At 40.9% G+C, this 23,772-nt stretch overlaps 5 protein-coding genes across 6 annotated transcripts in view; 3 read left to right on the forward strand and 2 right to left on the reverse strand.

The window, feature by feature from the left end:
* Positions 1-6,539, forward strand: part of ripk1l (receptor (TNFRSF)-interacting serine-threonine kinase 1, like) — a 12,008-nt gene extending 5,469 nt beyond the window's left edge. For both annotated transcript variants that reach the window (XM_043229704.1, XM_043229703.1), the window contains 6 exons: positions 34-183; positions 484-560; positions 851-923; positions 2,042-2,596; positions 3,666-3,815; positions 4,856-6,539. In XM_043229704.1, the coding sequence (XP_043085639.1) occupies positions 34-183; positions 484-560; positions 851-923; positions 2,042-2,596; positions 3,666-3,815; positions 4,856-5,154 (1,304 nt within the window). In that variant the 3' untranslated portion in view covers positions 5,155-6,539. The remainder of the gene's footprint in view (positions 1-33; positions 184-483; positions 561-850; positions 924-2,041; positions 2,597-3,665; positions 3,816-4,855) is intronic.
* On the reverse strand, positions 5,058-9,799 carry LOC122332414 (gastrula zinc finger protein XlCGF49.1). The gene is made up of 4 exons (XM_043229723.1): positions 9,070-9,799; positions 8,518-8,662; positions 7,523-8,303; positions 5,058-5,190 (listed from the first exon to the last, which is right to left on the reverse strand). The coding sequence occupies exons 2-3, from the start codon at positions 8,573-8,575 to the stop codon at positions 7,645-7,647; spliced, it is 717 nt and encodes a 238-aa protein (XP_043085658.1). The 5' UTR covers positions 8,576-8,662; positions 9,070-9,799; the 3' UTR covers positions 5,058-5,190; positions 7,523-7,644.
* A 397-nt stretch (positions 9,800-10,196) lies between these two features.
* LOC122332403 (gastrula zinc finger protein XlCGF57.1-like) lies at positions 10,197-13,884 on the forward strand. Its single transcript, XM_043229708.1, has 2 exons — positions 10,197-10,782; positions 11,755-13,884. The coding sequence occupies exons 1-2, from the start codon at positions 10,695-10,697 to the stop codon at positions 13,176-13,178; spliced, it is 1,512 nt and encodes a 503-aa protein (XP_043085643.1). The 5' UTR covers positions 10,197-10,694; the 3' UTR covers positions 13,179-13,884.
* Positions 13,885-14,247: 363 nt separating this feature from the next.
* Positions 14,248-17,916, forward strand: LOC122332413 (gastrula zinc finger protein XlCGF8.2DB-like). The gene is made up of 2 exons (XM_043229721.1): positions 14,248-15,762; positions 16,349-17,916. Exons 1-2 carry the CDS (start codon positions 15,678-15,680, stop codon positions 17,248-17,250), a joined length of 987 nt encoding a protein of 328 aa, XP_043085656.1. The 5' UTR covers positions 14,248-15,677; the 3' UTR covers positions 17,251-17,916.
* A 1,133-nt stretch (positions 17,917-19,049) lies between these two features.
* On the reverse strand, positions 19,050-23,635 carry LOC122332402 (gastrula zinc finger protein XlCGF57.1-like). The gene is made up of 3 exons (XM_043229707.1): positions 23,591-23,635; positions 23,169-23,300; positions 19,050-21,874 (listed from the first exon to the last, which is right to left on the reverse strand). Exons 2-3 carry the CDS (start codon positions 23,251-23,253, stop codon positions 20,112-20,114), a joined length of 1,848 nt encoding a protein of 615 aa, XP_043085642.1. The 5' UTR covers positions 23,254-23,300; positions 23,591-23,635; the 3' UTR covers positions 19,050-20,111.
* Positions 23,636-23,772: the final 137 nt, after the last annotated feature.

Consider the following 23,772-nt stretch of genomic DNA (forward strand, 5'->3'; position numbering starts at 1 on the left):
TTTGATCGGTTCGATGTTTTGTTTTCTTCCCAGATGCCATGAGTGAAGATCACATCTGTCACTGTGTGTGTCAGGGGAACCGTCCCGATGAAGCTCTGATCCCTGGAGAGACTCCTGAAGACGTGGTGGAGCTCATGAAGACCTGCTGGAACGGAGACCCTCTCCAGCGGCCCACGTTTAAAGGTTCGTCTGGATCACACCTGCATCTCCTTTCCAGACGTTCACGTTCATTTCGTCTGATTGTGAACGGAACAGAATCTTGACACGGCGTCCTAAAAGTATACTGATACTGTAAATGAGATTAATTGCGAAGCATTGTTTACTGATTGATGAGTGATTTTGAATCAGTTTATTAGTGAATCATGAAAAGGCACTCTTGGTGTAAAACATTACTGCTTTCCACGGCCATTTGATCTTAATCCTGGATTAACTACTCAATCTATTCCTTCGTTTATTTGTCTTCTTTTTTCTTTTCATTTACAGATAGCTTTGAATCGTTTTTACCTTTTTATCAGGAGAAGCTGGCAGCGGACGTAAAAACGGATTTGGAAAGTCTGATGGTGAGGTCGCCTCCAAACATTGGTTGGCCGACTCTTCTACCCCATCATTCATCACAGACACGCTGAGACATTTCATATATTACTGCTTTTATTATATTAATGACGTTCAACCGATTAAGCTAATTCCATCTGATCCCGTTTGGTTACAGCCCTAATTGTAAATCATACATTTATGATTTTATTGCATGATTTTCTAGTTCAGTTTGAATATTTAATCTGAAAGTGTTTAACTTGCGAGCATCATTCTTGATGGGTTTTCCTGAAGGTGACCGCTGTTGTGTTTTATACAGAGATCGTACGACGGTCCAGAGGAGCTGCTAGAAAAGATGAAGTCCCTCACAACAGACTCACTCACTCCTGAAGGTACACTCCTTTACACCCCTTTACACTCCTTTACACTCATTTATACAGTAATTTATAGTTTTTTTGGGCTGGGGTTAGGAGATTTGAGTATTAAAATACAACTGCATTTTAAGGATTTGTTGTGTAATGAGGAGAACAAGCATGAAGCATGTGAGTATTTTGATCTATTCACCAGTATTTAGCATTTTTTCCCCCTATTCCATTGAGTTTTTCAGGAGCGTTAGTCATATTTTATTACGCTTTTATTTGAGCAGAATATCTCAGTAGAGAAAAAGCTAAACTCCAACTCGTCAGCAAATTAAATTACATCAAAATGTTTTCAGAAGAAATAAGCAGTTCGAAAATATCAAACGTAATAAATTGTGATCACTGTTTAAATTTGAATAATTTTTTTTGTTTAGTCCAAAAAATATGAATAGCTGTGGAAATGCATCATTACAGTCTGTGAAATGTAAATATCTTTCTTTCTTTAACTTTTTATTGAATGATATAAAACAAAAAGCGTCTTTGCAAATTTAGAACCCGTCCCACCCCCGGTAGAATTAAAATAAAAATTAAATAAAATTCTAAAAAAATGTTACAAAGATTTTAGAAAAGGTGACAGCATTAAAATATAGACTTTTCCCATTAGATCCGTTGTTTATGAGAAGTTTCATTGAGTTAAAGTCCAACAAATATATAAAAAGGGTCCATATCTGAATGCACTTATAAACTTTGACCTGCCCTGATTATATTAGAGCAGGTATACTCTTAAATTAATTCATATTGTGTAAAAATGTTGATTGTACATGAGACACGTCCCAGCTGAATGTTCACTCATCTTTTTATAAGCTGTATGAATGTTAGTTCACAACGTTCTAAAAATGTTTCCTCTTAACGTTATGAGTAGATCTTATTAAGGTTATTTGTACATGAACAATTTTCATAACCTTTAGACATTTGAATATTGAATATAATCGAAAACGAAGGTTCGAATGGGTTTTATTTTGGATATAAAACAAATGTATATAAACATGAGCTTTAATAACATTCTAATCACATCAAGAAAACATTTCAAAGCGATGGTTGGTTCCTGATTCTCTTGTAAATGCGGCGCTGACTGTTGTTGTTGTGCGCAGACCCTGCGCCGTGCTCCAGAGACTCCCCGGGGCCCTTGAGGAGCTCGGACATCGGCCCGGTGGAGGCCAGCATCGAAGACCTCAGCTACCAGACCCCCGAAGAGTCTCTGGAGAGCGACGCCGCTCCCCCCGGATCTCCCAACCTGACGCACAAACTGACCCAGGAGTACAACTACCACAAGTACGGCAGTCGTATCGTGGACCAGCCGGACGCCAGCGTCTACCCCGCGCTCCCGCAGCAGCCGGCCAGCAGCAGGTGGACCGGGGAGCTCTCTTCTGTGAAGTCCTGGGCTAAACCGGCCGCTTACCCGAGTCCAGACGAGGAGCTCCACCAGAGGCCCGCGGGCTGCTCGGACCGACCGTACCGCCCGGAGCTGGCCAGTCAGCTCTCAGTGCCGTCTTCTGACTACGACAGGCTCCAGCAGCTTCATCACCCGGCCTACAACCGCATCAAGTCCTGTCCGGACGGAGACCCCCGGGCGGCCGAGTCCGTCTTGCTGGATTCACACCCCGGCCTGCATTTATCTCCTGTCGTATGTCCTCCGTCTGACTCCGGTACGGTTAATAATCCACCGCTAACCAGCCGGCTGTAAGAGGATAGCCGTTAGAAGAGGATGCACAATAATCACAGCATAATTATCTACCTGTTGTCCTGAAAACATTTCATGTTCGCTTGGCATTTTACGCTGAAAGGCGTCTATAAGTTCTCGTGGTTGCCAGTAAAAAATGCAAGCCTGATTTTGAGAAGGGGGTCTAAATATGACCAAAAAATATTCTTAAGTTTAAGTGAAGTTGTGCTTTGTCTGGTGGAAGTTAAAAAATGTTGTAGGGTGGATTGGATCAATGTTTTTGATATTGTTGCGGGACAAAACGGTGAAAAGCACATTCTGGCTATTTATGCAGTGGTGAGAGAGAGAAAAAAAAGGCAAAATATTAGTAAAAAAAATTGTCTCTGTCATGCCTTAGGCCCAGTGTTTTATTTCGTTTAGCTTCAGCCAAGAATTTTCATTTTGGTGTATCCCTAGTTTTCATTAAAGAAACTATCTGCTCTGTGACTTACTTAATCTTCCCAACCTGGCAACCAAGCACACATCACAGAGAGCTCTTTTTAGATGTTCTACTTAACATCAGGTCAAAGTCATCCGCTGTTTGTCGCTCTGATATTGAAAGGTCACTCGTGAGATTCGTACAAATACAAACCAATATTATTCCGGCGTCCTTCAGATGCACCTTAATGTTTCTCCTCGCTTCCAGCTATTTGTACTTTTACAAACCAGCTTGTTTTGCTGTAATGTATAAAATAATAATTTTGTCAATATTTGCCATTATATTTTTTTCAGTTTTATTTTAGTAAAGTTTTTGTAGTGTGTTAGGTTTTTAATTATTGTGTCTGTATAGTTTTTATGAACTTGTTTATTTTTAATACTACAAGTTAAACTAATAGAAAACTCTAAATGCTGTCTAGGCGACTAACTGAAGATTTCTTTTTTTTTTCAGTTAGCGATACTCAACTCCAATAGAGTCTAATGGGGTCTGAATTTATTTAATGCTTTTATTCTGTCACTTGTCAGTGAGCTTCGTACTGTCCTGAATCTGTCTGATGTTTTCTCCTGGTTTCTGTCAGGGTGGCCCGTGACCATCACGAACGCCAGCGCCATTCAGATCGGGAGTTACAACACCATGAATTTACGAGTGTCTGACAGCAGCTCGTTCAGCTCGTCGTCCGCCGGCTCCATCACCAGAACCAAATACAACGAGCTCCTGCAGAAGTACGGTAAGACGCTGTCTCAGAAATCTCAACACTGGATTGACTAGCTTTTTGTTTCTATGTTTTCTGATCTATTGAAGTTCTTCGTAGAGGGCATGTTGGATTTGTCTCTCAATTACTCCATTAATCAGAAAATACTCTCAACTATTTATTAGGCGTCAAACAGTTAATTGTGATTAATCACATCCAGAATTAAAGTTTTTGTTAACATAATATATGCCTGTGTACTGTGTTATTTATATATATATATATATATATATATATATATATATATATATATATATATATATACATATAAACTTATATATTAATAAAATGTAAAATAAAATTAATAAAATAATATATAAACATCATCTTTTTCTTAAATATATACATAATAAATATGCACAACACACATATATTATGTAAACAAAATTTTTTTTGAAAAACTTTCATTTTGGATGTGATTTAACCATTTCACAGTGTTATTATATATGCTAATAATATATAATTATATGTAGTCTCTTTATGTCTGTAAAACCTTTAGAAAATAGGAATAAAAATGCATTTGAATAGTAAGCAGCAGGTTGTTTTAATAAGAAAACACTTAAAGGTTGTGAGTCAGAAGCTCCAGACTGTTCTTGTAGAGAATCAGTCTCTTTCTAGTCTCTGTTACAGTCAGCAGAGATTCAGGAATCAGTCTGAACACACTCTAATATTAGTGTTCATCTGTTCTGGAACAGTGTTATAAACACAACTTAACACTGATTTCTAGATTTAGAGAAAGTAGTGTCACACAGCGTCTCCAGAACATGGCGCCCGCAGCAACACTGTAGACAGAATAATAGCTCCGCCTACTTTCTCTGAGTAAACATTTGGGGCGGAGTTATGCAAATAAACCACTCTGTGATGTGGAGAAGTGGGGGCGTGTTTAAACGAGTCGTTTTAGGGGGGTGTGGACAAGTCATGACTTCTATAAAGAAGATCTCTTTGGTTTTGAGATTCTCCAGTAGTCCTGATGACATGACTGAAGTCTCACTGCTGTATTTGGTGTTTGTGACGATCAGAGGAGCACACGGTCACTGAGAGTCACCTGGACGTAGTGCGACAGAACGTGGGCGGAAAATGGAAGCAGGTTGCTCGTAAACTCGGCCTGACCGACATCGACGTGGACACCATCGAGCACGACTACGACCGCGACGGCCTGGCCGAGAAGGTGCACCAGACGCTGGAGCGCTGGAAGATGAGGGAGGGCCTGCTGGGCATGACCGTGGGTAAGTTGTGCCGGGCGCTCGAGGGCTGCATCAAACCCAACGTCCTGCTGCAGCTGCTGCTGAAGTCTCAGGACGCCGCGGGAGTGCCTTGAAGCGTCACGTCGTAGCATTGACACGGCGGTGAAAGCCTGCAAAGACGTGCAGTATTTTAGACATCGTGGCGTTTGATGCTACGGCATATAATGATTACAATTCTGTGAACAGTTTGAGGACATTTACACGACACCTTTTACAACCAAAATGGAAAATCGCTCATTTAGAGGAAAATGACTTGGGTTTTCGGTCTCTTTCACTGATTTTTCATTTTGACTAGTTTTCTAAAATGCAATACAAAACCTTTTTCCGTTTTTTGTGCATCGTTTTTGTGCAAATATACAGAAAAGATTCCTTCAAAGTGCCTTTTCTCTAGATCTTGATCAGTTGAACCACTCTTTCACTATCACTTGATGCTGAGACGTTTCTGTCGAGATCTTTCTTTAAAATGAAGGCGCCCCTATTATAGGTTATAAAAGGTTCATATTTAGTTTTTTTTTTGACATGCATCCAAGGTCACAAAAAAAACTGTTATGCAATATGCCTTTTATTTCTTTTACCTTGTTTGTTTAAGGACTCCAGTGCTCATTAAAAAGTGTTTTGAGCTTTTAATGCTCCAAAAGCGCCATCTACTGGTGAGGAATGAATTGGCATTTTCTTTCAGACCAGCAAAGATCAAGGAGTGGGCGGGAATATGCTAATGTTTGTTGACTCTTTATTTTGAGAGACAATAACTTCATACACGGTGCACTTTCAGACTGAAAACTTTGCGGGACGTTTTCATTCACTGTAGCTTTTCTACACGCTGCATGAAAGATCGTTTTCAAAAATCCATAATAGGGGGACTTTATATATAGATCATATAGATCAGCGGCAGGAAGCATGTTCTCCCAAAGTGTGTGTTTCCTCTGTGTGCTCCGGTCTCACAGTCTAGAGACGTGTGTGTGTGTGTGTGTGTGTGTGTGTGTGTGTTTGAATGATGCTTGTTTTGAAGGTAAACCTGAAAGCACACCAAAAATCACTTCTATTTGAGGATGTAAAAATGCTTTCTGTGAGATGTAGGGTCGGTTTAGGGATAATTCTGGTGTGGCGAAATGAAGTAATGATAAAGATATGATTGTGACAAATCCAAAACCAGCATAAAGTGTCTTTTATGGTGTTGGGCTTTTAAAAGAGCCTCAGAGCACTTTGGCATTGATTATAATTTCTTGAAATGAAAGGCTCTTTATTGGTATTGTTTGTACCGACAATGTTTAAGAATCTTTCTGTGGCCTTTACAGTGAAGATGAGCTTCTCAGAAGATTTAGTTGAAGCTGCTCTCAGATCAGGTGTCTGTGATCAATCAGCTTTATCTTGGTTTCTAGGAACACAAACCAACTGTGGATCATTTTAAAATTTTTCTTTTTTATACAAGTTTTGTCATTAAAAAGATTTTTAACTTTAATGAAATCCTCTTCTGTCATTTCTCTGTGATACACTGATTGAGTAAATAAAGTGTCTATACTGCACTTTCATTACCGTGCGTGTAGCGTAGCGTGCGTGTTTTTTATTAATGACATTTTTCCACATCCCAAGGATGTCGAAAAGACAGGAAATAGGAAATGAAACTGAACTGAGTTTAACAGTGGCGGAGTCAAACTCAAGCATGGCCACAAATTACAAATTAGTTCCTGTTTCAGCAAACAGTCACGTTATCTTTTAGGGGTGAGGTGCCTGAGAGAGGTCACGGGTTCAAGCATCTCTCTCTCTCTCTCTGTCTCTCTCTCTCTCTCTCACGGGTTCAAGCAGCTCTCTCTCTCTCTCTCTCTCTCTGTCTCTCTCTGTCTCTCTCTCTCTCTCTCTCTCTGTCTCTCTCTCTCTCTCTCTCTCTCTCTCTCTCTCTCTCTCTCTCTCTCTCTCTCTCTCTCTCTCTCTCTCTCTCTCTCTCTCTCTCTCTCTCTCTCTCTCTCTCTCTCTCTCTCTCTCTCTCTCTCTCTCTCTCTCTCTCTCTCTCTCTCTCTCTCTCTCTGTCTCTCTCTCTGTCTCTCTCTCTCTCTCTCTCTCTCTCTCTCTCTCTCTCTCTCTCTCTCTCTCTCTCTCTCTCTCTCTCTCTCTCTCTCTCTCTCTCTCTCTCTCTCTCTCTCTGTCTCTCTCTCTCTCTCTCTCTCTCTCTCTCTCTCTCTCTCTCTCTCTCTCTCTCTCTCTCTCTCTCTCTCTCTCTCTCTCTCTCTCTCTCTCTCTGTCTCTCTCACGGTGGGAAGGTTATGTTACCTGTGATAATTATGCCTGGCGAGAGCACTTTTAGCGTAGCTTAGCAGAGATCATTGAATCCGATTAGACCATTAGCATCGCGTTAAAAAATGACCAAAGCGTGCATCTTTGAACCTAACAGGTACAAAAGTGTACCTTTCAAAAAAAAAAGCAACATCCCAGTAACAGCTTTTGTACCTTTATTTTTGAGAGTGTACGATTTACGGAGCTTTAAAATAACGGCCAGCATTACCAAGCTCGGAAGAGCCTGTTCGTGCAAAAGAAGTGAACCGTAAACACGTAAAGCGTGTGTGCTCCGCTCAGCGTGACTTGGGGCAGTGTCTCTTGACGTGGGTCAGCAGGTTGCTGGACTGAGTGAAGCTCCGCCCACAGAGAGGGCAGGGGTAGGGTCTCTCTCCGGTGTGGACGCGCTCGTGTCTCTTCAGCGCTCCCGAGTGGCTGAAGCTCCGGCCGCAGCGAGCGCACTCGTAGGGCTTCTCTCCGCTGTGAACGCGCCGGTGCATCTTCAGAGCGTTGGCCGTGACGAAGGCGCCGCCGCACTCGGGGCAGACGTGCGCTCTCACGCCCGTGTGGATGTTCTCGTGATCTCTGAAGGTGCAGAGGCGAGAGAAGCTCTTGCCGCAGACGGAGCACAGGAAGGGCTTCTCGTTGGAGTGGATGGACAGGTGCGTCTTCAGGTGCGAGGCCAGGATGAACCTCTTCCCGCACTGCTCGCAGGCGAACGGCCTCTCGCCCGAGTGATAGCGCAGGTGACCTTTGACATCCGTGGCCCGTCTGAAGGTCTTCCCGCACTGGAGGCACGTGAACGGCCGGGCCGGGCCGGCTTTGCTCCGCTCCTGACCGGCGCTCTGGGACGGACTCAGAGGAGTCTGCTGAAGTTTCTGATACTGATGATCTGATTCACGCTTCCACTTCGCTTCCTTCAGTTCTTCACGTTTCACCGGTTTTTGCGATGCGTCTAAAATGCACGAAATCACTCGTTGGTAAGAAAGAGACAGATATGGTGCATCAATGAGATCTGCTCGGTGAACCCCATGCATGATGAGCACATATGATTCATCATTTATTTATTTTAATTCTTCCAGTCTACCGAATGCGTTCATTACCAAATGAATCAATCTGACGTTTTTTTTTCTTCTGTGTTAGGTGATGAACTGTGTAGAAACACAAACCTCTTTGTTTCTCGCTTTCGTCTACGTGTTTTATTTGGGATAGTTCTGAGTCGCTCATGTCTTCAGCCTCCTCTTTAATAAACTTCACCTGCACAGTTTTCTATTCGAGCAGATGGTAGAAATATTCAGCATTTGCTGGTGTACGCTGTGAAGATAAAAAACACTTCATTTACACATGCATGCATTTATTTACATTACAGTAAAGTGAATATAGAGTCGATCTATACATTATTTGAATTTTTTTTTTTTTTTTTTTTTTTAAATGAATCGCATGCCTTATAAGACACAAACACAAAAAATATTGGCACATATTAAACACATATATGGCAGTAAATGTCAAACATTGGTTCTAAAACACCGACATCTCTACATTAATCCACTTTGCTTAAACTGACTCTTTTATAATTAGCCTCTTTGTTGAGTATTCTCTTGATGTAACCGGTTTGTCTGAGAGTTATCTTTCTGTTTGAGAGTTTATTTCCATCAAAACGAGACAGAAGCAGCACCTGATGTAGATTTTTTTCAGGTAAATCATCTTCTCAGGCTACTTACGAGGAGTTGCTAGCGCTGCCTCGGCTTTCTTCATAACTTACTCCGCAGAGATGCACTTCTATAACGCGCGTGTTGCATAAATAAGCAAATTAAAGATCTGCGAAGAAAACCTCGCTCGCTTTTCCAAAACTGATGGCCTTTCGCGAGATTGATGTTGTTTTGGAGGAAGCTCCTCCCCTTCCGGCTCCGCGGCGTGACTGCATCACGTGACCCAGCGTCCAGATCACGTGACGTAGACGCGCCGCTATCTCGGTTTCTATCGAAACATTGGCCAAAATACTTAATTTCATCGTTATTCGTCACTTATTTAATTAATTTTAGATTTCACAGCATTTATACATTTATACTATTGCAGTCTGATTAATGTCTCGTGTCAGATTTGTGTACAAAACCATTAAAATACAAAATAATACACAATAACACGTTATAAAAGTAATCTGTTTTGTTATATTTGATTTGGTTTAAGGGATTTTCTTCTATAAACCGCTCCTGAGGCTGATGCTGTGCAGAAAATAAAATATTAATTATAAACCACGTGATGTGTAAATGCTCATCCTTTATTTCTCTTGTTTTCAGATCACTGGTGTCTTCACTCTCCTCTTTTATCACCTCCATCTTTTCGGGGTTGTTTCCTGAAGATGTTACACCGCTCTCTGTTTCTAATAGTATGTGAAGTAGATCTTGAGGTTTTATTGGTCTTCAGACGAGATAAATAAATGCATATTTCTGTCACTCATGTCATTGTACTTTGTCGCTTCCCGTGTTTTTAGTTGCTGTAGTACATCAGTAACAGCTTTAACTCCATCTGACCGCTTTAACGCCTGAACACTGACGGGTTCAAAAACAATAACAAACCTCGCGCAGTCTCGTGCAGTGTTGTGACGTCACACACAAACATGTCAAAATAAAGGTCATTCGTTGCAATCTATGGATGCTACTTGATACTAATACTACCAGCACCACTACTACTACTACTACTACTACTACTACTACTACTACTACTACTACTACTACTACTACTAATACTAATAATAATAATAATAATAATAACGCAAGCAACAAATTACTAATTTATTTAACCATCATTTTATTTTTATTAAAACATTGAAAAGTCTATTCTGATTGGAGTCTCGCTTGGTAGTATATTTCCCATCTTTGGATTTCACCAGATACATTTATTCCGTTACGTATATATTACATTATCAATATAAGATGAAAACGGCGCACGAACAGAGACTTTTATTGTGGTGTGTGTTGACGTCATAACGCTGCGCCAGTGTGTGCTGTGATTCGGCTGAGCGGTTTGTGGAATCGATCCGTTCAGTTTTTAAGTCATTTTAAATCGATTGAGAGCATTTTTCTTTTTAAGAAAGCATTGAAAATTATGGTAAATTGCTGAATGTAATGTTTTACGTGAATGGAGCTGCATTAATGACTGTACGATGTGTAAATCGCATCTAAACGAGTCGCGGAAAGATTTTTTTACATTATATATATTTTTTATTATCATTATTTAATTTTTAGTTAATTATTCTCGTCATCATAAACGTGGAAAAGTGTGCCAACAAATAGAAAAACGTCAGGTGAAACGGCTGAGATCGGTATGACATAATAATATTATAAACATGGAGTTTATTAAAGAAGAAAATGAAGAAATAGGGATTTCAGATCCAGTGAAAGATGTGAAAGATGAAGATACCGAGGAGAAAATAGGTTGGTTTCTATTCTCATTACATCTTAAAAAATATATCTTTTAAACTGACATTAGACGAGTTTCATGAGGGACCTCATTAAAGTTTTGATGAGTTTTGTGATTATGTTTTATAAATACTCTTTTAAATACAAATAAATACATTTTTCTGCCTTCATTCAAACGTATTCAATTAAAACAGCATTTTATTTTATTACGGAAGCTGCATGGATTTAGACTTTCTGTATGATAACAAACATTCACAGGATGAAGATATTCAATAGATTGCGTTTCACTTCAGTGAAAAATCTTATATTTAGTAAGGGTCATTGCATTAAATTTAATCGGTACATATTTTTTAATACCCATAAAATGAAAACAGCATAAAAATTATAGAAGTAAGAAATTATATTAATCTCAAGCTATGTCATTTTTAAATTAATACATTTTTAAAATATATGAGCAGCATTGCTTCAAATTTTGCATTTGTTTTTTTATTTTTAAATTCGTCGTTCAGATGATAAAGAACATTTTGGAGGGTAATCATATGTCAATTAAGAAAAAAAAATTATAGATATTTTTTTACAAGAGAGATATTTAAAAAAGGGCTTAAAATATATAGCTAATGTGGAATATTAAATCTACATCTGATTATTTCTTAGGGATGCAATAGAGACCAATTTTATGGAATGAACTATATATTAAAACAAAAATATGACTTTCGGTATTTTACAAGCCATTTTAGCCTATAACTAACGTCTAAATCAATACTACTTATTTTAAACCTATTACATATTATTGCTTTTTTATTGTTTTTTATGCTTCTATTGTCCTGTGGATAAAAAGCATCTGCTAAATGAATAAATATAAATGAGTTTGCTCCAATTAAATATTTTCTAAATGCTCATTACGTAACTACAGTAACTGGCACGATCTCATAGTTATGTAGTGTGCACCTTCAATCGATTTTTGACTAACTAGTATGTTAACTTTAGACCCGATGCCGGTGAAACAGGAAAGTCAAGAAATAAACGAAGTGGAGGAGAAGCATCACGGTTTCACAAGTGGGGAAGAATCCTTTAGTTGCACGGAGAAATCGTCCGAAAAGCAAAACAGAAGTCCGCAAGCGAGATCTGAAAGTAGTTTCACGTGCTCTCAGTGTGGAAAGAGCTTCTTGCGTAAAGGACACCTTCTCGGCCACATGAGGATCCACACGGGAGAGAGCCCCTTCACCTGCCAGCACTGCGGGAAGCGTTTCAATCAAAAAGGAAACCTTAAAAGCCACATGAGGATCCACACGGGTGAGAGCCCCTTCTCCTGCCAGCAGTGTGGGAAAAGTTTCACTCAGAAGGGAAACCTTAAAAGCCACATGAGATCTCACACCGGCGAGAGCCCTTTCAGCTGCAGAGTCTGCGGCAAGAGCTTCTCGCTGAAAGGAAACCTAAACAACCACATGAAAATCCATTCTGGAGAGAAGCCGTTCGCGTGCCCTCAGTGTGGGAAGCGCTTCACGCAGAAGCAGTCTCTTACCTGCCACGCCAGGATCCACTCGAGAGACGACCGCTTTATATGCCATTACTGCGGCGTGAGCTTCACGGACATGGAGCGTCTCGACAGACACGTGATCTCTCACTCCGGAGACAAGCCCTTCAGGTGCCAGCAGTGTGGGAACCGCTTCAGACTCAAGAAGAACCTTAAGAGTCACATGAAAGTCCACACCGGAGAAAAGCCCTACTCGTGCAATCACTGCGGAAAGAGTTACGCTCAGAAAGGAAACCTTAACGTCCACGTTCGGCTGCACACCGGAGAGCGGCCCTTCGTCTGTCCTCAGTGCGGAAAGGGATTCACGCATAAAGGGAACCTGAAGAGTCACGTGAGACTGCACACTAGAGAGACGCCCTACACGTGCCGTCAGTGCGGAAAGAGCTTCACCTACCAGAGAGACCTGAGCGTTCATCTCCACGTTCATTCCCAGCTCGCTCTGCAGTGTTCGGAGTGCGGCAAGAGGTTCGCGGACAAGCTCCACTTCTTAAATCACCTGCGCAGTCACCCCGGAGAAAGACTGTTTCCCTGCGGCCTCTGCAGCAGAAAGTTCCTTTATCGCTCGCACTTGGAGATACACATGAAGAGCCACGCCGAGGAGAGGACTTATCCGTGCTCTTTGTGCGGGAAGGATTTCAAATGGCTCGGCAATCTGATCTCACACCAGAAGATGCACGCCGGGGCGAGCGTGTGCGCCGGAGAGAGACAGACGCCACGAATCCATCCCGACGAGTCGGACAGAGCAGAGACTGCTTCAGAACCCGGAGCGGCGCAGGCCGGAGAGAAGATGCACAGCTGCTCTTCGTGTGGCTTGAGCTTCAGCACCAGGATTTATCTGCTGGCTCACGAGAAAAGACACGGCCTGAAGAAGCCATAGCTCATCTACGGCTGAATGGGACTCATCGAGGACGCAGCAGATACGGAGGTTCTCCCAGAAATCAGTTGATGCAAGTTCTACAGAGAAGTTCTACTTTTTGTGTCCGAGCGGTGGCCCGATGTTTAAAGGGATGTTTTCTATTAACTTTGGATTAGCGTTTGTATGACATGAATTGGGCAAGGTTAAGTAGCACATCTTCTGCACGATAGTGCTGGCAGGAACTAAATGTCAAAATAAAGGAAAAGTCGTGTCGTGACACTTCTCTCAGAGTTCAGCGTGGAGTTATTCATGACAGCGTCGCTGTGTTTGGTCTTGAGCAAATAGATCTGTCCCTTACTACTGTCAGGAGGACAATATTAAGAAAACAAAACAACTTGTTGGTTTAATAGAGAGCATGAGTCCATTCCTTAAGTAAAAAAATCCATTAATTTGATTTAATTTGGGGAAAACCCATTTTAATCAGTGACCAATAAACCTCTAAAGACAGACTGCTGTGAGCTTTATTGATTGATTGATTGATTGATTGTTTACTATTAAGTACCCATACTGCTGCAACAAATTTTATACATTTTAAAAAGTGCACCAAATAACATCTCACTCTCTCATCGGTGGTCTCCCCACACTCTCAAAATACTTCTATATATTTGTGTATTTTTCAATAAAATTATTTTGCCACAAATACCTTTAAATAAAGAGTTATATATTTCTCTGCCGCTTGATTGTCATTTGCAATGCATCATGGGATTGTAGTTTTCCCTCACTAAAGCTGTTAAGTTCACAGCCTTTTTTTACATTTGCAGAAGACTTACAAAAGTTTGGGCACCCCTGATTAACAAAGATTACCTTTATTCCTAAAGTCATGTATATAAATGAGAGCTCTTGAGGGGGAGTGTGTGTGTGTGTGTGTGTGTGTGTGTGTGTGTGTGCAATGGGATGGGATGAATGCAGAGCACATATTCCAGGTATGGGACACCACACATCATGTCCTTTTCTTTCCTTAAACATCCTTTATTGGAAGAATTCTAGAAGAAAACGGATCATGGTGATGTTTCATAAACACATTTTGGGAGGATCACACACAGATAACTATCCAATCATCACAAGAGAAACCTCCTATAATTAATCAAGTATGTCCTTCCTTCATTATTTCTTGACTTTCACTCCTTTTATCACAGACCCAATGTTCTCCCATTCATACAAGGAGACTGAAACTGGTAATCCTTCCAACTTCTCTGTCATCCTTTGGCCGGGCCATCAATTCCTCCATGTTCAGACGACTGATCTGAGCTGAAATCTCATTGGACGGACCATTTTATCATAGATTGATAGAGAAAAAAAGTTTTGTGCCCCAATGTTTGCGGCCAAAGCTGTGAGACGGCCATCAGGACAAGACCTCTGGAACCAGATCAGTCCTCAGCACCATCTGCTGGTTTGGTCTGGTCTAGGTTTTTCTCCTTTCTGTCACTGATGGAGTTTTGGTTCCTTTCTGCTGTTTCCTCTTAGTTTGGGACACTTAATAATGCAGTTTTAATGCAGTACGATCCTTTACTTACAACACAGTTTCTTTACAGTATAGAGTATAACCTCATATCGGTTGGTATTCAGTCTTCTGACAAAAGACATGTTCAGCTGTGCTGCTTCTCAAATACGTCTGGGGTTTAAACAAAGTCTTTCGTTCTCTGCTGAGGTGGTGAGTAGAGTCAGGTGAGAAGGAGCGGGACATGGACGGGTTTGAGAAGCAATGCCCTACACAGTCCTCAAAAATACAGCACATGTGAGTAGTACTTAGTCGCAAACTCATTTAACATTTGCAAACGTGAGGGAGTGCTATGTACAGTATTTACAGTACTCAGAATAGTCAGTGTTTTGTGTACTGTAGTTATACTGTATGTGTGGTATAACAGCTCTCTCTCTCTCTTTGGATGCTTATTCAAAACACACCTGCGCTTTTATTTATGTTACCTGATTAGATTCTGATTGGTGTATCAGCAGGGTGGATATAGTTTGCTATTTGAGTTGATATTCTGATGCTTGAGGTAATTTTAGTAATTACAATAATTTCAGTATGTGCCTGTTTTCTGAAAAAGAACACAATTAAACCTACGGAAAATGAGAGCATTTTTACTGACAGCTTCGGAAAAAATCGGAAAGTGTAAACAGCCAAAACGTGTTTAAGATATTAAAATCACCAAATAAAAAGATGCGTACAAACAAGACTTTTATTTTGACGCGCGGTGACGTCATAGCGCCGCGCCGGTGTGTTGTGATTCGGCGGAGAGGTTTGTGAAATGTAAACCGAGTCCTGGCTGCTTTTCCACACGTAACATCTCAGATTCGGGCAGAGTGTTGAATGCACTGTTTTGTGTGAATGGCGCCACATCACTGAGTGAATAAATCATGTGTAAAGCGCTTAAACACGAGCTTCAGAGAGACTCTCAGCATCCTAAAACAAGAAGAACCTGCAGCTGAAAGACATCGTCGTGACGCGATATTATAAACATGGCGTTTATTAAAGAAGAAAATGAAGAAATGGGGATTTCAGATCCATGCAGAGCGAAAGATGAAGATACCGAGGAGAAAATAGGTTGCTTTCTATTCTATTACACTCTTTCCTCAAATGTCTGATCTAATTAAAGTTGATTGATCAGCTCAGTTTTTATTAATGTGATGCATGTTCCCTCCATCATGTTCAGTACAGATGAAGCATATTTAAAAGATTGATTGAATAGAAAACATTTAATGCACTGGATTTTAGATAAACCAATTTAAGACTATTCAAATGACTCAACTGCTAAATAAACTAAAACCCAAATAGCTCCAATAATTCATTGAGTCAAGACAGGATTTCCGTGGGTACTTTAAAGTTGCAAAATATTGGTTGTAGTAAATTGAAGTTCATAAAGTTTTATATGAACACTTTAAAATGTTTATAAAGTAACTGTAAATCCACTATCGTGATCTTTAATCATTTTATATGATGAAAACATCTCAAGCAAGCTAATGTGACAAAAACAATAAACATGCATGTGTGACGCACGCATTGTTCACATTTCTGTTTACATTTAATCATTCGGCAGATGCTTTTAATTGTTTAATATCTGTTGGTTTGTGGCTTTAAGATTTCACTTTTCAATCACAAATAGATTTTTGACATTTCGACATGTTTGTAGACCGGACGCAGCGGAAAGAGGAGAGCGAAGAACCGAACGAAGAGGACGAGAACCATCGTGATTTCACAAGTGGAGAAAAGTCCTTGAGTTGCAGCACAGACACCGGGAAGAATCTCTCAGTAAAAAGACTTGAGAAAGCAGGCCCTGAAAGCTCCTTCTCTTGCCACGAATGTGGAAAGAGTTTCTCGCGTGAAAGATGCTTTCGGAGCCACACGAGGATCCACAGCGGTGCGAGCGCGCTCACCTGCCAGCAGTGCGGAAAACACTTCCTGAAGGAAGGAGACCTTGTTATCCACTCGAGGACTCACAGCGGAGAGCGGCCCTTCGTCTGCCCGCAGTGCGGGAAGAGCTTCTCCCAACGAGGAAATCTGAAGTGTCACATAAGAGTTCACACGGGAGAGACGCCCTACGCCTGTCTTCGGTGCGGGAAGCGTTTCGCTCAGCAGAGACAGCTGAAGAGTCACCTGCGGCTTTACTGTGGAGACGTCCTGCAGTGTTCGGAGTGCGGCAAGAGGTTCGCGGACAAGCTCAACTTCTTCAATCACCTGCGCATTCACCCCGGAGAAAGACTGTTTCACTGCGGCCTCTGCAGCAGAAAGTTCCTTCTGAAGTCGCACTTGGAGATACACATGAAGAGCCACGCCGAGGAGAGGACTTATCCGTGCTCTTTGTGCGGCGAGGGTTTTAAAGGCCTGGGTAATTTGGAGTCACACCAGAAGATGCACGCCGGGGCGAGCCGCTCGAGACAGACGCCACGAATCCATCCCGACGAGTCGAACAGAGCAGAGACTGCTTCAGAAACACAAGCAGGAGAGGAGCTGTACCGCTGCTCTTTGTGTGGCTTGAGCTTCCACACGGCAATTTTTTTATTGGCTCATAAAAAAAGGCACTCTCAGAAATGAGTAAAGAGCAAATCTCCAGGTGAATGGAGTGGAAATGAGATGCACTAACATGAGGAGAAAAGGTCATGTTCTGCATGGCATCTGAACCTGTGTGACTTTAGTTTGAAGGGGTGTATTTTGCTGGTGGTGAATCGTGGGTGTGTGACATTAATTAGGTGAAGTTAATTATGCTGCACACCTCACAGGCGTTAGCTACAGGCATCCGAGAGAGAGAACCAACCCAAGAAAAAGAAACGAAAGAAACGTTGGCCGAGGGAGTGCTTTAGGACTCTGAAGCTTTGTTTTGATCATTGATCTGAATTACATTCATAGTTTTGACAAAAACATGACTTGCATGAATTGCACAAAATCCAAATAATACACACATCGTTCCTAGAATGTTTAATTTATGTCTTTTGGAAATTGGTTCATAATCTACTCAATTATTCACAGTAAAATAGTTTTTTAAGAGGAGTGTCCAAAACTATTGCATGCCACTTTATCTCATCAGTGATAAGATTGATGACACAAGTCCAATTTTTTTGGACTCAAATATTCAGTACAACTAGAGAATCTGTCTCTATTATAGTAGTGCTTTATGACTGAATACTTTAAAATAAAAAACTGATAGCCCTATGGGTAGCGTGTTCATATTTTAGTTGACATGCATGTGAGGGCAAACACTTCCATCGTCTTATATTCATTTGTTTTATCTTATTTGCTCAACGACCCCCAAACGATTTGCTCAATCATTAATTGTTTCCACGCCCCTGCTTTGTGTGACGCTTCTCTGCAGCGATTGGTCGATTTTCCAAAATCTATAACAGGGGCACTAATTATTACTCATTAATTGCTCGCTCTCATGTCATTTTAAACCCATCAAACCTCAATCAAGCTCCAGTAACATAGCAGTAAAATTCAACGATTCTTGTAAACGTGTATGCTGTTTTTAAATTCTATCAGCGTTCTTGCCGTTTCTGGACCTTGAGATCGTGGCGATCACATTGCTGTCTGTGGAGGGCCAGAGAGCTGTCAGAGTTCAGCAAAAAATATCCTGAAAACAGCAGAAGTGAGTTCTAATTTCTCATTTTTCCACTCACCTGCAGAGGTTCACTCGAACACATCCGCCCCGAAGACGATTCGTCCTGCTGCTGCTTTTGTCTCTAGGTTTGTTTGACTTGAAGCAGCACTGTGCAGGTTTTCAGTCTTGCTCCTCGGCTCTGAACGTTTAGCATGTCTTCCTAATTTACACACCGATTCAGATCATTAGCTCATTAGATAAGAGCTCAGATGAGGGAGTTTGTGTCTGACATCAAAGAACCATAAGAGTACGGGAAAAAGGTTATTTCTGTAAAATGAGCTCGTATAAATTATTAAAGGATGCCAATTGCTGGACCACATATACATATAATTTTACATTACATATAATTTTTATTTTACTTATTTTTTTATTATTTTAATATTCCAGCACAGCGAAGTTGTTTGTTAGAGACTATGTTGAGCGATTAACAACTTTTTCCAATCAGTGGAGGGTGACATTAATGTTTTTGGCATGAAGCTCCTGAATAGATTCTACAAGGTGATAGTCCTGCTTCATGCCAGGTATCGTTCTTAAACGTCTGTAATTTTAGGCCCCATAAATACGTCTGTTGTGTAAATTAACGGCATTAGATAACACTGAATGCGCACAGGACAATGAGAATAACCATAACCGGTAGAGAACAGCGAAACTCTAAAATCATGCACATATGTCCTGTTAGTATTTGCATGCGTGTAGTGTTTCTTTACAAAGTGACATGAACTACTGGCCTGGAGGCGGATGGGTGTCATTTTCATGGATCTATTTATACAGGGATTGTTTGACAACATTGTAGTCTGTTATTAGTACATCATTTCCCAAAGTCCTTGGAATTGGCAAAAGAAAACCAAACTAAGTTTTAGCTCTTACTGCTTTTAAATTGAATAAAAGTAGTTTAATGCTAAAAAAAAAAATGTGTAAACCAAGATTTACAGAGATTTTCATATACAATGGTAGTGTACACCACTTCAAAGCTTTATAAATATCTACCAGAGGTCACCACTGAGCAGTTTAGAGCTTCATACAAAAGTTATTGGTTATTATACTCACAGTGAGCAAGTGCTTCATAATGAGGTGAAGGTTGTGTGTAGTTCAAAGCGGTTTCTTTCTACATTGAGAGCTGCACAGAGAAACAAGCATGTGAATTAGCATGTTTGCTAAACACGCTACTGTTACGCTTTAGTCAAAACATTACATACTGTGCCTTTAAGGGTGTACTCAGTGCCTTAAACCGAGCCAGAGTACAATTTATTAACCATTTACGCTGTGCACAGCGATTTTCACTAGTATGTATCAAATGAACAGATTATTACCGAGGCAACTGATGTTAATGAAAGCATTTGCTGCTTTACTCGCAAACTACAACTCATGTTCATAGAGTGAGAACCAGAGCCATTATAAACCTAAATATACATGACTGAATTCAATTAATAGAAAACTCTAGAGTGGTGGTTGTAATAGAATATGTATTACAGATGTAAAGATGTCAACACGCTACATGTGTACCAGACACACGCTCGCCGCTCACCCTAAGAGCTCTCATCAAAGTGAGTTTCTACGTGACTCTGAAGGATGGCCTGACGACTGAAACTCTTTTCACACAAAGGACACGCGTAAGGCTTCTCTCCGGAGCGGATGGGACTCTCTCCATCGACCGGGCCCTTCCTCTCGCTCGGGTGACACGTGAAGAGCTCCTCATCGGCGTGAGATCTCGTGTGCCACGTAAGGCCTGCTTTACTGGAGAACGCCTTCCCGCACCGCAGGCACGCGTAAGGCTTCAGGACTCTTCTCTGACTCTCAACGTCTACATTTTTGTACATTTCTTCTCCGTTTGACGGCACTGGAAGCGTTCCTCATCGGCGTGAGATCTCGTGTGCCACGTAAGGCTTGCTTTATGGGTGAAGCGCTTCCCGCACCGCTGGCAGGCGTAGGGCTTCTCTCCGGTGTGGATCCTCAGATGATCGTTAAGGTGTCCTCTATGAATGAAGTTCTTTTTGCAGTGATGGCATGAGAACGGCCGGTCCACGATATGAACTCTTACACGATCATAAAGGTGCGCTTTTTGAATCAAGCTTCGCGCGCTTTGATGGCACGCGAAGTTGACGGCGGTGTGAGTCCTCAGGTGAACATTCAAGGTTCTCTTCTTACCGAAACGCTCTCCACACTGATGGCAGGGGAAGGGTTTCTCTCCGGTGTGAATTCTCAGGTGAACGTTAAAGGTTCCTTTCTGACTGAAGCTCTTCCCACACAGATGGCACGAGAAGGGCTTCTCTCCGGTGTGAGTCCTCATGTGTTCGTTTAGGTGTGCTTTTTGATCGAATCCCTTTCCACACCGATTGCACGAGTAAGGATTGACTTTCGAGTGAGTTTTCACGTGACACTTAAACTTTCTGTCGCACGTGAATCGTTTTTCACACTGAAGGCAAGTTAGAGGTTTCTCGACGGCGTGAGTTCGCCGGTGAATCTGGAGCTTTCTTTTATACGCGAAACTCTTCCCGCACTCGCCGCAAGGGAACAGACCCTCGGCGTGGATTCTCATGTGCCACTTCAGGCTCCCTTTGTGCGTGAAGCTCTTTCCGCACTGATGGCACACAAACGGCTTCTCTCCGGTGTGAATCCTCGCGTGAACGTTAAAGTAGCCTTTATGACTGAAACTCTTTCCGCAGTGAGGGCACGTGAACGGCTTCTCTCCGGTGTGAACTCTTAAGTGATCGTTAAGGTGTCCTTTATGAAGGAAGCTCTTTCCACACTGATGGCACTTGAAAGGGTTCCCTTCGGGGTGTACTCTCATGTAACGCTCCAGTGTTTCTTCGCTGTGAGCTCTCATGTGCCAGGAGAGGCTAGCTTGATGCGTGAAACACTTCCCGCAGCGAGTGCACGCGTAGGGCTTCTCTCCGGTGTGAATCCTCAAATGATCGTTAAGATGTCCTCTATGAATAAACCTCTTTCCGCAGTGAGTACACACGAAGGGCTTCTCTCCGGTGTGACTCCTCATGTGAATGTTAAGATGTCCTTTATGACCGAAACTCTTATCACACTGACGGCACGAGAAAGAGCGCTCTCCGCAGTGAGTTTTTATGTGATTCTGAAGAGTTGGTTTATCGGCGAAGATCGCTCCACACTCACGGCACGAGAAAGGTTTCTCTCCATCGTGGGTTTTCATGTGACACTTAAGGTTTTCTTCGTTCGTGAAACTCTTTCCACATTGATGGCATGAACAAGGCCTCTCTCCGGAGTGAATTTTCGCGTGAGCAGAGAGATGGCCCTTGTGTTTGAAACTCTTTCCACACTGATGGCACGTGAAAGGCTTTTCTCTGTTGTGAACTTTTGAATGAATAGTAAGGTGTCCTTTACGTTTGAAACCCTTTCCACACTGATGGCACGTGAAAGGCCTCCTTCTGCTGTGATTTTTAGCGTGATCTTTGAGGCATCCTGCTTGTGAAAGGTTTTCTGACTTGTAGTCAATTAAAAGTTTTTCTTTAGCGATGAAATTTTCAGGCGTCTGGAAATGATGGTTGTCCTCAACTTCATTCAGTTCTCGGTCTTCCTCTTTTACTTCCATCAGGCCTACAATAATTGACAAAGTCGGAAAGGGAGAACCAAAAAAGTCAAAAAGTCAAGCCCAAATACAAATAGATGGCAAAAGTCACCGAGTAACTTTGTGTGTGTGTTTATGTTCAGTGTGTGATGTTCATTCAGATTCCGATTTTACATATTTTCAAATATGATTTTCTGTCAAATTAGTAATACGGAAAATAAATCAAATCGCAATATTTAATAAACATGCCAAAAAGTTTTCAAAATGTCTTCCTTTATCTAAACTGTCTTATAAATGCATTTGATCAGCATTGTTTTAGATAATTTCATTTGTTTGCTATGATGACCAGGAGACATTAACTTGAGTTTCATTGAAACACCCAACAGTTTAAGGTGTAAACAAACCTGTACGATCATAAAAACCCGGGATTATCAGAGATAGATAAAACATTTTTATTAGAATTAAACATTTGTTTAATATTTGCATATTATTATTAGATATGAACTTTTTCACAGCTATTTATATTTAATGCTATATATGCTTATTTCCCCTTTCAATTCATCTATTGCTTTACCTAATTAACACACAACTTTTAAAGTTTTTTTTAAGTAATTTTCAAGTTACATGCATCAATCTAGTGCCTCTCTTTGGAAATAAAAATGTATCTGCAATATTTTCAATACTCTCAAGTATATTAGTATATTTAATTTCTCTTTTGACAGAAAATGTTTGGTTGATATTATTTTTTAGATAAAACAGTGCTTAAAAACTATTTAGACTACGCTTATCTTGCTTCAATTAATTGCTGAAATAGGCTATAAATGTTTAAACTAGGGCTGGTTAGTTATATCCAGTTTGTACAATATTAATACATTTTTATAAGCCATGTCATAAAACATGAGTCATGCTTGTATTAAAGGCTTTAAAATCAAGAGATAGTTATCATGTGTGGTTTAAAGTGCTGTCGTTTAACGTGTATCCTGTGTAGTTTGCTTGATTTTCGGCTGTCCCAGAAAAAAGACTGGTATCGTGACACAATCGAGGCGAGTCAGAAATCGTCTGTGATTGTTTGACGACGCCAGTCCTTGATCTGGAGCAGCCGGAAATGACGCAGTGTGTCTCGGGCTCAATATGAACATCACTTCATTGGATGACATTAGGCAGAATATTATATATCACATATGGTTTTGTTTTTGGGTGTATCACAGCCCCAATTTAACACGCATTTACTATCTGTCCTTTCAAGTTGCATCTAGTGCATTCATATTTGGGTAGTTTGCACTTTTTTCTGGCCAAAGAGACATTATGAGAAATAAAACCAACCTATTGGTTCCTCAACTTCTTCATCTTTCACTCTGAAAGATCCTGTATTAGTCGAGTCTTCAGGCTCCTCTTTAATAAACTCCATGTTTCTCTTCTGGTTTACTCGAGGACTTGTGAAAGGTTTAAGATGGACTGAAAAAAGTAAAGAGAAAGAAATGAAGGGCAAAGTAAATCATGTTTCTCGTTGGTGAACGCGCCTTATGGAGGAAAAAATAACATTCGCACATTTTGGCGCCATTTACACAAAAAAAAAACCTCTCAGCACACAAAGCCTTAGATTATTTCGTTGAATACATTCATTTCACAATAAGAACCTATGAGAAATTGGTATCACGTGGAACGTGTTAGTTGAAAATAATCTGAAACAAAAGCTGATGTTTTACACACCTTAAACGCTGAATATCTGGAAATAAAAACCTCACCTCTATGTAGCGGTAGAGGGCGGAGTCCCGGCGCCTGCGTAATGACGTCAGAGTGGCTCCGCGAAGCAAAATAAAAGACCTCGGTCTAACGATTTCGTTTCTAAATCGCACTTTTTGTAAAGAAAATCTACAAAAGGTTATAGAGTTAAATGTGTAAATTGTATAACTGATTTTTTTAAATT

The sequence above is a fragment of the Puntigrus tetrazona genome, unplaced genomic scaffold (genome assembly GCF_018831695.1).
Source record: "Puntigrus tetrazona isolate hp1 unplaced genomic scaffold, ASM1883169v1 S000000060, whole genome shotgun sequence".
Lineage (NCBI taxonomy): Eukaryota > Metazoa > Chordata > Actinopteri > Cypriniformes > Cyprinidae > Puntigrus > Puntigrus tetrazona.

Excerpts from the sequence above, each read along its gene's own strand:
- LOC122332414 (XM_043229723.1), bottom strand. The coding sequence starts at position 8,575 with ATGAGCGACTCAGAACTATCCCAAATAAAACACGTAGACGAAAGCGAG. Across the intron at positions 8,304-8,517 it reads CGAAAGCGAGAAACAAAGAG|ACGCATCGCAAAAACCGGTG; the intron begins GTTTGTGTTTCT and ends CGTGCATTTTAG.
- LOC122332403 (XM_043229708.1), top strand. The coding sequence starts at position 10,695 with ATGGAGTTTATTAAAGAAGAAAATGAAGAAATAGGGATTTCAGATCCA. Across the intron at positions 10,783-11,754 it reads AGATACCGAGGAGAAAATAG|ACCCGATGCCGGTGAAACAG; the intron begins GTTGGTTTCTAT and ends TGTTAACTTTAG.
- LOC122332413 (XM_043229721.1), top strand. The coding sequence starts at position 15,678 with ATGGCGTTTATTAAAGAAGAAAATGAAGAAATGGGGATTTCAGATCCA. Across the intron at positions 15,763-16,348 it reads AGATACCGAGGAGAAAATAG|ACCGGACGCAGCGGAAAGAG; the intron begins GTTGCTTTCTAT and ends ACATGTTTGTAG.
- LOC122332402 (XM_043229707.1), bottom strand. The coding sequence starts at position 23,253 with ATGGAGTTTATTAAAGAGGAGCCTGAAGACTCGACTAATACAGGATCT. Across the intron at positions 21,875-23,168 it reads AGAAGTTGAGGAACCAATAG|GCCTGATGGAAGTAAAAGAG; the intron begins GTTGGTTTTATT and ends CAATTATTGTAG.